We start from the raw sequence: 12,797 nt of genomic DNA on the forward strand, positions 1-12,797 counted from the left end.
GCACTTTATGGTGTATGATACAAAAAAAAAAACACAGACGTAGGTATATATGATATTTGGAATTACTCATTTTATGACCTGTATAGTACATTTCGGAAAACTTTGTGGCATGGATGCAACATTATTCATATTATTCATATTCATTCGCATAACATCTTGCGGTTTGTAATCAGTGACTGCTTGTTTTTTTCCCCGATCTTGCCAGTCCCCACATGTTGCTGTATGCTGTTTCTTTTGTACTCCAGGACATGCAGAGGATAGAATAGTATAGAGCAGTAAGTTCAGCGCTATATGCAATCATCAGATTCAAATGTTAACTGTTCACACACACGCAAGGATCGTCTTTCCTACATTTACAACATGTGTACCTGTTACAATGTACACGCGTCTCTCTATGCTGTGGTTCCTAGTACACACCTGAAAGAAAGAGACAATATATGTGAAAACATCATCGCACTAATGCAATATTATTTGAAAACGAACAGGGTCAGATTGGGTGTGGATTTATACTGGCGCTATTACTGAAAGAAAAAAAAGATCAACATGTATGTTGATCCTGCAGCACTATATAAGCTCACGCACTCTAACACCCCCCCCCTTCCCCCCACCGACTCTAAGAAACGGCACAAGTACAGACGCAAACCAAGTGTGATCAAGAGTCCCCGGTTCGATCCCCACTCACTCCTATATTTTCTGTTTTCAGTAGTAAGCTGCTCTTTTTGTTAATATTATACAGTACATACATACATTTGGTATTTGGTTTGCGTCTGTACTTGCACTGTTACTTAGAGTCAGATCGGGGGGGGGGGGGCGCAAATGTTAGAACACATGAGCTTATTCAGTGCAGCAGGATCAACGCACATGTTGATCTTTTTTTTTTCTTTCAGTACATGTGCCTTCCCTGTTTGTTTATATATCTAGTGACTTTTCTGTCTGTCTGTCTCTATTACGCAATGCTCTTTCTGTCTGTGTGTTATGGATCTTAAAAATAACAGTTATAAGGACACTTGTTCATGTTAATTGAAGTCTCAATTGTTAAAAAATATTTTAAAAGGAGCATCCCACATGAAAATATAATGATCTCCTTAACTGACAGTACATACCAATTTATTAATTTTATGTCCGTTTGAGATTAAACAGAAAAAAAAAAAGAGAACACTTTCTCCTCAACGGGGAATTGAACTCAGGTCTCTGATGGACAGTAAGCCTGCTGCGTTCTGAGACAGCAAATCTTACCGCTACACTACGGAAGCTGTTGTATTGTTCTTGAACCTTTTGTGAAAGTGTTTATTTGATGTTTGGACTTCATGCTGCTTCACACATTCTCTAGTTCATGCCTACATTTTGTAACATTTATTACTGAAATATGAAAAAGTTTCTGTTTTAACAATGTGTTTACACAGATTATTGTAGAAACGGAACACACATGAAATGCGTGTGTTCCAAATAACAATCTATTATTTCCACTCTAAAACTCCACTTCACTCCCAGATAATCAATCAAGGCATGAGCTGGGAGATGCTCGTGCACGTTCTAAGTCGGTGGGGGGATGGAATAGCCGGCTGCTTGCAGCTTGTTTTTATCGGCATATTTAGAGGACAAAGGGTGCTGGCGGAGAGGTGCGAATGGTTTTAAGGTGGGCCAGATCTACGAGTTTTTTCGTAGACTGTGGTAAGTCTAGTGTTAAATCCTTTTTTTTAGCTGTGGAACTTTAATCTCGGAAATCATCACATTAGGTCTGTAAATACTTAGTTTAGCACTGGACGAGTCTATGTGAAATGAGCCCTAATGTTTGCTGTAGAACTGTCTTTTATTAATTGAGATTCGGATGTTTTTTATGGTGCAGTGCAAATGCCAGTACTGCCACAGAGATTCCTAAACTTTTTAATGATACAATGAAACAAATCCAGATAACGCATCTTCAGTGTATCAGTGATATGATGTATATTATTGAAATGGTTTTCTGTATCAGTATTTCCCTGCAATTCTGGTGATAATTATTCACTTAATATGTAAACTATAGAATTTTTTTCACATCACAGTATTACAGAACATGCAATTTTAATATATGTGTCTGTGGTTGTCATAAAACAACTATTTAACTAACAGAAATTATTCTGTCATGTATTGATTAACTTGGATTGCTGTTTATACAGAGTTGCATTGAACTTTGTTAAGTTTGAATGTGGCTAAAAAGTTTATGATCATTTATTGTTCTTTAAATCATAAATTTTAAGAATTAAATCTTGTTTAATAAATGGAATTTCCTTATTTTTCTTAATGGTTATATCTAAAGATTCTATGTAAAGATAGCTTTACCCTGCCAAAGAAAAAATGAATAAGTAAATAATAATCCCTTGTCCAAAAGAATGAACTTTTAAACTCATTAAGGAGTGTTACATGTTCTAAGACAGCCACCAAAAATTTCTGTTGATACTAATCAATATGCCAATATGTTGTCATGTTATTTCTGTTGTGCTGAGATCACAACTTAGAATCATCTGTTGTACCACACAAAATTATCTCCTTGTAATCTGTTCTTAGACATATTTTTTGTAATGTTTAGGGTAACTGTCGTGTAGATAGATAGATAGATAGATAGATAGATAGATAGATAGATAGATAGATAGATAGATAGATAGATAGATAGATAGATAGATAGATAGATAGATAGATAGATAGATAGATACTTTATTAATCCCAAGGGGAAATTCACATACTCCAGCAGCAGCATGATGAACTTGTTATTGGATTAGCTCTACTTCAATAACAGAAACTGACATTCTACAACAGAGCTTTTACTCCAAATTCTTAAACTTTTCTCATTGCCTGTCCCATAAAAGGAACTATACAAACAGTAATGCTGCCTTAAGTAAACAGCCAAAGCAAACTTGCAAAAATAATTAGTTTTACAGTACTGGCCAAAGGTTTTGGCAATGATACAAATGTTGTGTTTTGCAAACTTTACTGCATTTTCAGATTTTTTTAAATTGTATACTGAAGAACAATTATAAACATTTCATACGTTTCAGAGGCTTTTATTGGAAAATGCATCAAATTTATATAAAGACAATATTTACTGTGTTGATCCTTCTTCATAAATTCTGCAATTTGCTCTGGCATGCTGGATATCAGCTTCTGGGTCAAATCCTGACTGATGGTGATACATTCTTGCCTTTTAGTGCTTGGAGTTGATCACAGTTTGTGGACTTCTGCTTGTCCGCCCACTTTTTGAGAATTTCACCACAGGTTCTCAATGGAATTAAGATCTGGGGAGTTACCTGTACATGGGTCCAAATTTCCAATGTTATGATCTCTGAGCCACTTTGTTATCACTTTTGCCTTATGACGTGGTGCTCCATCATGCTGGGAAATACACAGATCATCACCAAATTGTGCCTGGATTGTTGGGAGAAGTTGCTGTTGGAGGATGTTTTTTTGATAACATTCTTTATTTATGGCAGTGTTCTTGGGTGGAATTGGGCAGAATAATTCCTTGGATGAGAAGCAACACCACACATGGATTGTCTCAGGATGCTTCATTGTTGGCGAGACACAGAACTCATGGTAGCATTCACCTTTCCTTCTCCAGACAATCAATTTTCCTTATGTCCCAAACAGTCAGAAAGAGGATTCATCCGAAAAATAACTTTGCATCACTCTTCTGCTGTCCAATCCTCGTACTTCCTGCACAATTTCAGTCTGTTCTTGATGTTTTTCTTGAAAATAAGTGGCTTCTTTGCTGACCTTCTGCTGCCAATACTCAGGAGGCAATGGTCCTGGCGCTTCCTGGACACTTTTAGCTGATCATTTTGTGCTAAATCCAAAATAAGTGAAAATTAGTTTATTACCAAATTTAAGTTAAAGAAACATGAAACCGAATATCATTATTTGTAAAGGTAAAAGTACGCCAGCGTGAAGGAAAGGTGCTTACCATTTGTGTGTTGAAGGTGCTGTTAGGCAGTGTGCGTCTGGGCACACATGGAGCCGGTATAATGGCCAGTGCGGGGTCTTCCGCAGGTATTCAGTTTCACATGCCGGTTAAGGTGTGGCGTGTCTGGAAGAAAAAGCTGGCATTTGCCTTTATAACTGAGGTTGAGTCAGAGATGGGGATCCCTTATGCTACATAAATGAGGTTTACTTGCTGGCAAGTTGGGAACTGGTGTACTTGAGCTCAGCATAGCCATTGGCCGTATAAGGGGGCTTATTTGCTCGCAACCGGCAGTGGTTTGATTTTAAATAGGAAATTGCTTGGGGCATGGTGTGAACATGCCAATGTCTACCTAGATAGATGCGTTGCGGTAGACGGGGTGGCAGATTTTTTTCTTGTGCGTTTTTTTACTTTGCATTTTCCCCTTTGGAGGAGCTTCCTGAGCCTTCATTTTTGGAGTGTATATGTGTATAGTTCTTGTAGGAGTGCTGAAGGACAGTAAAACAAAGCCCACCTGACACTACTGTGTTTTTGTTGTATAGCGCGGCGGCTCATGAACAATGTAGGTTGAGTGTAGGTTGGGGCCACTTTCCCACTATACGGGATATCATATGGTTTTTGTGGTAAAGTTAACTTTTTATGCTAATAAAGCTCCATGCAATGAAATAATATGCATCTGATCACTCTGCACAATTTTATATATATATACAGTGCATCCAGAAAGTATTCACAGCGCATCACTTTTTCCACCTTTTGTTATGTTATAGCCTTTTTCTCAATTTTTTTAATTTTAATAAATTTGCAAAAACCTCAAGTAAACTTTTTTCATGTTGTCATTATGGGGTGTTGTGTGTAGAATTCTGAGGAAAAAAAATGAATTTAATCCATTTTGGAATAAGGCTGTAACATAACAAAATGTGGAAAAAGTGATGCGCTGTGTATACTTTCCGGATGCACTGTATATATATCCTCTTTAATAAAATCCCTGTGTGCGCCCAGGTATCTGTGTGTGTGTGCGTGTCTCCTGGTGAAGTGCGCATGCGTGGGGCACGGTGCGATGCGCGATATTACTGTCAGAGAAAGTTACAAGTGTTTTACGGAAATACAAACCAGTATTACTGCGAGAGGAAATTAAAGGTACACAATACAGTGACTCATATTACAGCCACATACAAGCCAGTATTACTGTCGGAGATTAAAGGCATATTACCGACGCGCACACCTGTATTACCGCCAGAGAAAATTAAAGGTATATTACGGACGTACAAGCCAGCGGACGTACAAGACAGTATTACTGTCACAGAAAATTAAAGACACACAATACGCGGCGGCAGCCCACGAAGAACGGTCAGCTCAGCAATTAAACATCAACAAAAGAAAGGCTGAAAGAAAGAAAAATACGACCAACAAAAAGAATGAGGTCAAAGTCCCTTACCATTTAATATAGACTGTTCCTACTAATGTTTATGCACTACTGTTCTAGCGCCCGTTATTGTAACGGGCTAAATGACTAGTATATATATAAACAGTTTGAACTCCCGCCACAAAAACTAAAACTGCAGATTTTGCAAAACTTTTGGCCACTATTGTACTTAGAGATATCTTTGAATTTTTCTCTGTAATTGCTTTGTATGACTGTCTTGTGAATGAAGACCATTGTGAAGAGATTAGAGTTGATTATGGTATTTATCTTTGGATTAAAGGGTGTGATATGAATGACAGAAAAAATAACAGTTGCAAACAGGAACTTAAAGGGATTGACAAAGTTATTTTAGAAAACTTTGCAAACAAATAAAAGAACAGTTATATTAGAATTACATTAGCAATAAGAGCTAGGCCAGATTTCTGATTATAAATGTAAAGCTACCAGAAAATCTAGTAATTAAATTGTGTAATGACCATTTGTTTTTCTAGGAAGTATGCTTCTACAAAAGTTACAGATACCAAGGGATGTCAGAGATGCAGTGTAGGTAAGATGCTTGTGGCATTTTTGGTTATTCATATTTGATTAATTTAAAGTCTTTAAACTAATGTGTTTCTTAGGCATTGTAAGTATAGGTTGTGTCATCTCAGGAAATCTTTGTAAACTCTATTTTATTTACATTCACCTCTCCACATTTGTAAATTTGACATTCACATTTTTGGTTATTTGTGAGTGGGCTATGAAATATTAAGTTGGTATAATTTTGGAGCTTGCTGGAAGATCGCTGAAAGCTGTAGACTATGTGTAAGCCAATTATATATTAACAATACTGAAAATGGTTTGTATTACTTGAAATCATATATAAATATTAGTGTTATCTAATATTCATTAGTATAAGTTTATACTATATCGATAATATTACATTTTTTTTAAGTAAATAAAGAACTGTAAGATCACACCAATTACATTCTACCTGCTCATCTCCCTTGCTACTCAGTTGATTCAGAACTCTCCTCCCATCTAATTTGTCCTCCACACTCTCTGTCCTTGTCTTTCTCCCTTAGAAGCTCACTCGCCTCTATACCAGAAACCCACATTGAACTCTTACCATCCTTTTTGTCTATCTCCTTTGTTGGGCTCTCACTCACTTCTTGATTTCCTTTTCCCGATTTATTTTTTTCCATTCTTACCTGTCCCTCCCCTTTTTATCCATGTGGCCAAATCCAGCTGTTGTGGGTTAAATGGCATAGTAAGAGAGAAAAAGAAAATGAAAAAAACCTAAGAGTAATTGATAAACCACAAAAATATCTCACCTCACCACAGTTAGGAGGGAGCCCAAGTAGTACTGATGAATTTTCATATTTGCAGGGCTCTTCCGCTCCTAAGCGTTGTGAATGCGAAGGGTGTCTGTATTAACACACTATTTTCTTTATTATAATAATAATAATAAAAACAATAATAATATCTTTATTTATGTGGTACCTATTGTAAGTGCTTCACAAGTAGTGAGAACAATAATACAAGAAATACAAAAATAAAAAATAAATAATAAAACAAAGTTTGAACAAGTATTCACATAAACCTAAATTTAAATTGAGAAAATGCCAAACAATAAAGCTAGGCTATTAAATTAGAAATAAAACTACTAAGAGTATGAGAGTTTCTTATCTGCTTTGACAAAATTTGTCAAAGCATAATAGCAAATGCAGTTTCTTCCCTAAATTTAAAATTGCCTGAGAGACTAACTAAAGATAACGCACAGCTAAAATGAAACTCTTTGGGTTAGATATAGAGCAAGAGAGTCTCTATTATTTTCAAGAGTGAAAAAATGCTGTACCTTATAAACTAATGAAATGACTTTAAAATCAATTCTAAACTTCACAGGAAGCCAGTGCAGTTTCTTATAAACACGAGTGAATATGCACACTTTTATTTGATTTTATTTGACCTTAGTAATCATGCCCCTGCATTTTGAATAATGTCTAGACTTTAAAGGTTTTAGGTGTGTCATTACATTGAGTATTCAGATTTTCAGTTCTGTTATTAGCAAAAGATTGCATGAACTGTTCAGCATCTGTAAATGAAAACAAGATCATACCTTAGCTATAGTATATTACATACATAATGTAGCTTTGTAGTTTTGTTCATGTGGTCTTCAAAGTTTAAATCAGATCAAAGAGCCCTCCTAAATTTTTGACTTGAGAGGCTAACTATAGGCCAAGTGAAGCCAAATTGTTCTTGATAAGATTTCTGGGTCGTTCCAGACAAATAATATGTATCTCAGTCTTATTATCATTAAGATTTTAATAAATGTTTGCAATCCAACATATAATGTCAGAAATACAATTTAATAGATTGCTAAGATATTTATTGTCATTAGGCTTCATACTGCCATAATTTATCAGCAGCATAAAAATGATAAGATACATTATTTCTCTTAGTTACTTACTGTACACAAATAATACGAAATAAATAGAAAATGGGAGATGACCCAGAACTGACCCTTGATACATACTTCAACTAAGTGGAACTACATTAACTAGGAATACAAAAAAAAACAATTATTTCCAATAGAAACTGAATTGTATCCTTCATAAAGGTACATTTAAACCAGGATTTTGCTGTGCCGGAGACACCCACCCATTCTTTAAGAATAGTTTAAAATTACTTGATAAGCAACTTAAGAGCTGAAGTAAAAACTAAAAGAATAAGAATGCAGCACTTATTTCCATTAGTAATCTTACAGACTTCATTTCCTACTAATAATGTTTCCATACTTTTCTGTCCATGAAGCTAATTTAAAATCATAAATTTGACCAACTGAACAGAACTTTCCTTACTTTCTTCAATTTTTAGAAATAATAAAAAATGAAATAACACAACCTTGTGGGGGCAGAATAAAATAATTTGAGTTTTATGTTATTTATATCATTAAGTCTCAAAACATGATCTGCAGGAAAAGTAATTTATAAAGTTTAAAAAACTAAAAAGTTATGAAGAGTATTGTTATGAAAATAAAAGCATACAACATCATATTGACTTATTTTTACTTGGCTATTAGTAGATTACAACCATATTATATCATATTAATCACCATTGGAAAGCAAATGTGCTAAACTTGATTTTAATGCTATATAAAAGTGGATTAACATTTTTGTTAATTATAGACTCTTTTTTTGAAATATTAAACAGCTTTATACTTGAAAAATGGATTATTACCTTTACTGTAAAATTGTCAATGCAGTACTCATTTTGAACATGCTTATATAAACTAACTGATTTTTACATTCATAGTATTATGTCAAAAACCTAACAAGTATACTTAAATACTAATGGACATGTAAAATACCTTGTCAGTGCATTATTAGGGATTTTCGTTGACTGGAATTGCTTTCAGAAAGGCACATGAGATGTAAAAGTTACTTTAAAAATATTATTAAAAGAACTTTTATGATCACAATAATAAAAAAAATTACCAGAACCTGACTTCAATTTACTGATTTTTACACCAAGCTGATGACCTTACATGATTTTTGTGGTGTTGTTAAACCAGCAATTAGTTGTTTTGTCCTATGTTAAGTACTTTAAGATGGACACAGTGATGTTCTGCAGTTTCTGGTCATGAAGTTTCTCCACCTCTCTTCCTTGATAACATTACTATTGTAATTGGTACTCATAGCACATAATGAAAACCAGCTCTTTTTCTCTTTATTCCCTTTGCTGTTATGGGGTACTATGCTCAGTTCTACTTTCCAGTTTAATAAAAGTCATGATTTTCTTCTCTGTTTCAGTACGAAATCCCTACATGGACAGTACTTTCCTTTGTTGTGCATTACATTCCAGTTTGGTGCTGCTACTTTGGTATGAGCCTCTGCAGAAGTTCATGCTACTGAAGGTACACATTCTTGCGAGGTTTGGTTAACACTAATTGAGTGCTGGCTGGGATGGTTTCAGTCTGATGTTGTGTTCTGCTCTTTATTATTTGACTTTTATCTGTTGCAGATAATTTTTTACTACATTCCAGACACTAGTGAGGGTCTCTAAATTATGAAAGTAATGTGTAAGTCTGTGTGTAGGCATGTGCTTGGCCATTTATGTAAAATATTTTGATGTCAAATTAGTCAAAAAAGCATTAAAGAAAAGATTTCAGAGCCCTCTACAACAGGTGTTTCCCAGCTGGTGGGCTGGGGGCCTGGATGAAACCCTGACGATCATAATAAATTCACAGTGGCAGCATCACATGCAAATGAAGGTCTATCCTGGACCTTAAATTGAGTGTTGTTGACTTACTTGTATACTAATAGTAAGGTATACCCATGTACAGAGAAAGGTCTGGAAAATAAAAAGGAAACTAATGTTAATGTTGTTGATAGGACTGGTGAGCTTTGTTTGGCTGAATCTAATGTTCTAATGTCCCATTCGTTATTGCTGTTCCCAAAAGCAAAGCTTTAATTAATTAGTTAGTCAATTAAGATAAATTCATACATTCCTGTTTCCTACACCAGCCACTGCATCTCTGAACTGGTTCATGTGCAATTAGTAATGTATAATGAGTTTTTGTATGTGTTTAGAAGTGTACTGTAAACTGTAAGCTTCATAATATTTTGTTAATGACCAGTATTAATTTTAAAGTCAGCATTCCTTCAATGTGGAAAAGTTTATAATGACTTATCTGTACATTCAGATCTGTGATCCCCATCCGAGTATAGAAACTCACATACAAGGCATAGTGTTCATGATGAAATCATACTAAATACTTACATTTTTCTCTTGTAGAATATTGAAGTTCATCTCCCTGAGCCTCTTTCAGTTTTTGAGCTTCTTGTTCGGGAGAATGATGACTTGCCTCTGGTGTGTGTAGGCGTCAGAAAGAGTAAACGAACCAATCAGGATCTGGAGTTTGACATAATTCACCTTAATGGATATTCAACTCCTGAAACAGGTTAAGCATACATGTGTACTCATTGTTATACTTATAATTGAAAATATTTGGAAATAGTAAATACATTGTACAGCTAAACAAATTTTCATGTATTCTAAATAGGGGTATTAAGAAAAGACACATTTTGTGACCATCTTGACTTGATTCAGTAATTGTACAAAATTAAAGATATTCACAACAGCATAACCTAGGACAAATTTAGGATGTAGTGATCTTTTATTATGTAATATTTCCTTTGTTTTTTATGGTTTTCCAAATAAAACTAAATAAAATTAGAAAATTAAAAAATGTCTCATTACAAAGCCACCCATGAAGCATAATAAATCTAATAGTGAAGGAAACGTAACTTCTCCTAACACCTCAAATGTAACTGTGAGTTATGTTAGGATAGTGAAGGTGACATCAGGGCTGTCTTAACGCATGGAAACGCTGGGCAGTTGCCTAGGGTCCCCAAGCTAATCTATGTATGTTGTGACTTGCTGAGTGGTTGTGTAGGTAGGGGCCCCAGTGCACTACTTTGCTCCGGGGTCTATAATGCTGTTAAGAGGGCCCTGGGTAACATTTCATATTGTAGTAATTCACATAGGTAATGTTAAGCAAATTAAACAAGTAATTTTGCTATTGTTATAAAAACATACATTTCGAATGCCAACTTAAGCAAGTCATTTTGCTGTTGTTATAAAAACTTTGGAATGCCAAAGTATATATTGCCAGTTTGGCAATGCCAGGGATAAGTAATTACAGGAACGATATCTTAGAGGTCTTTTTTATTTGTTCCTTACATATTATTTTTAAAGTACTGTCATTGTAAGCCTCATTTTAAATTCCAGCAGTGTAAAGCTAGTGAAACCAAGAACAGTCATTTTCTCTGATTTTGTAACAAAACATAATCTCTGGTCTTCACTGTTGTGAATAGGGAATTTGCACTCAATTCAGTGTGGATTTGTGTATAAGATCTTTTTGCTCCTTTATGTAATAGATTAAAATGGTAATAATATTTATCATTAAGAGAAATTCATGAAATAATAAAATAAAATAATTATTTGAAAGAAAAGCCCAATGAAATGAGATATATAGTTGTATAGCATTGGGGTGTTTGCTTTATAAGAAGTATTTTTGTGTCATGGAAATGATTTATGGTCAATTCTAGATATACTGGATGTTTTAAATCATGAACAACATAATGCTTTATTCCAGTATCCAGTATTGTCCAAAAAGATTTGAAAACTGAATATTTGTAAAGAAATAGTTAATGAGAGGGTACTACAGAATACAGTAAAAAAAAAAAAATATTTTTGGCAGTTTGAAATCTCTAAAAGATTTTCTTACATGCCACTTTCCACAGCAATGAGTCATTTTTTGTATTAAAAGCAAATATAAAGAATGGTGAACAAGTCTTCCTGGTTGAAAATTTAGTTCTGCAAATTATAATGTAAGGTTATAATATTTTGAAAGCTCCACCATTTCTGATTAAATCAAAGGACTGCATCAAGATACTAATTGTTAAGCGTTTACAGTCTTCCAAAATAATATTTTAAATGTATTATACTTCTACAATTAAAAGTAATGGAACAGTAAATAGTTTTTACTGTCCTTATGTAACAACTTTAATTATAATATTTTTATTGTAGAATTAAAAATAATCAAAAGTTAAATATTACTGTGCTTTAACTGTTGAATATTTCTGGTACAGTTTTGTACAAATATTTTAAGTATTTTACTGATAGTTTTTCTTAGGATGTAAGAACAAATACTAAGTTAAACTTTTTTTATCTATTACTTATTTTATAGATAGCCCTCCAGTCAAAGCCATTCAGGTGACACAGCTAGACAGAGACACGGTGCTAATTGCTCTCGAAAGTAAGTTCAGTTTATACTATGGATCAAATATGAGATACTGATATTACATCTGTCCCTTCTAAACTTGTTATTTACTTTCTTTGTTGCAACCTTGCTTTAGAAATTTAGATTTTTAACCTGGGTTTTTTAAAGAAAATGTCTTTCATACAAAGTAGATTTTTCAGTAACAATGCACAAGCTACATGGATAACAGTTACATTTTACTGTGTAAAAGGGAATATTATATTCTATAGATTGTGTGATTTTTTTTTTTTTAATTAACAGGTTAAGTTTAGGCAAAATGGTAGTAAATAAAATAAAAATAAATATAATAATTCGAGAGGCTAGTGGTTGGTATAGTTGCCTCATAGATCTAGTGTCCTGTGTTTGTCAAAAGTAATTGGACAAATTAAATAACTGGAAATAAAATGTTCATTTGTAATACTTGGTTGAAAACCCTTTGCTGGCAATGACAGCCTGAAGTCTTGAACTCATGGACATCACCAGGTGCTGCGTTTCCTCCTTTTTAATGCTCTGCCAGGCCTTTACTGCAGCGGCTTTCAGTTGCTGTTTGTTTGTGGGCCTTTCTGTCTGAAGTTTAGTCTTCAACAAGTGAAATGCATGCTCAATTGGGTTAAGATCAGGTGACTGACTTGGCCATT

At 34.2% G+C, this 12,797-nt stretch overlaps 1 protein-coding gene across 1 annotated transcript in view; it reads left to right on the top strand.

Moving 5' to 3' along the window:
* Positions 1-12,797, top strand: part of map4k2 (mitogen-activated protein kinase kinase kinase kinase 2) — a 227,419-nt gene that overhangs the window by 189,683 nt on the left and 24,939 nt on the right. Inside the window, exons 25-28 of the mRNA XM_028804122.2 lie at positions 5,846-5,901; positions 9,146-9,249; positions 10,131-10,296; positions 12,088-12,156. Of these exons, the coding sequence (XP_028659955.1) occupies positions 5,846-5,901; positions 9,146-9,249; positions 10,131-10,296; positions 12,088-12,156 (395 nt within the window). The remainder of the gene's footprint in view (positions 1-5,845; positions 5,902-9,145; positions 9,250-10,130; positions 10,297-12,087; positions 12,157-12,797) is intronic.

This window comes from Erpetoichthys calabaricus, chromosome 1, assembly GCF_900747795.2.
Source record: "Erpetoichthys calabaricus chromosome 1, fErpCal1.3, whole genome shotgun sequence".
NCBI lineage: Eukaryota > Metazoa > Chordata > Cladistia > Polypteriformes > Polypteridae > Erpetoichthys > Erpetoichthys calabaricus.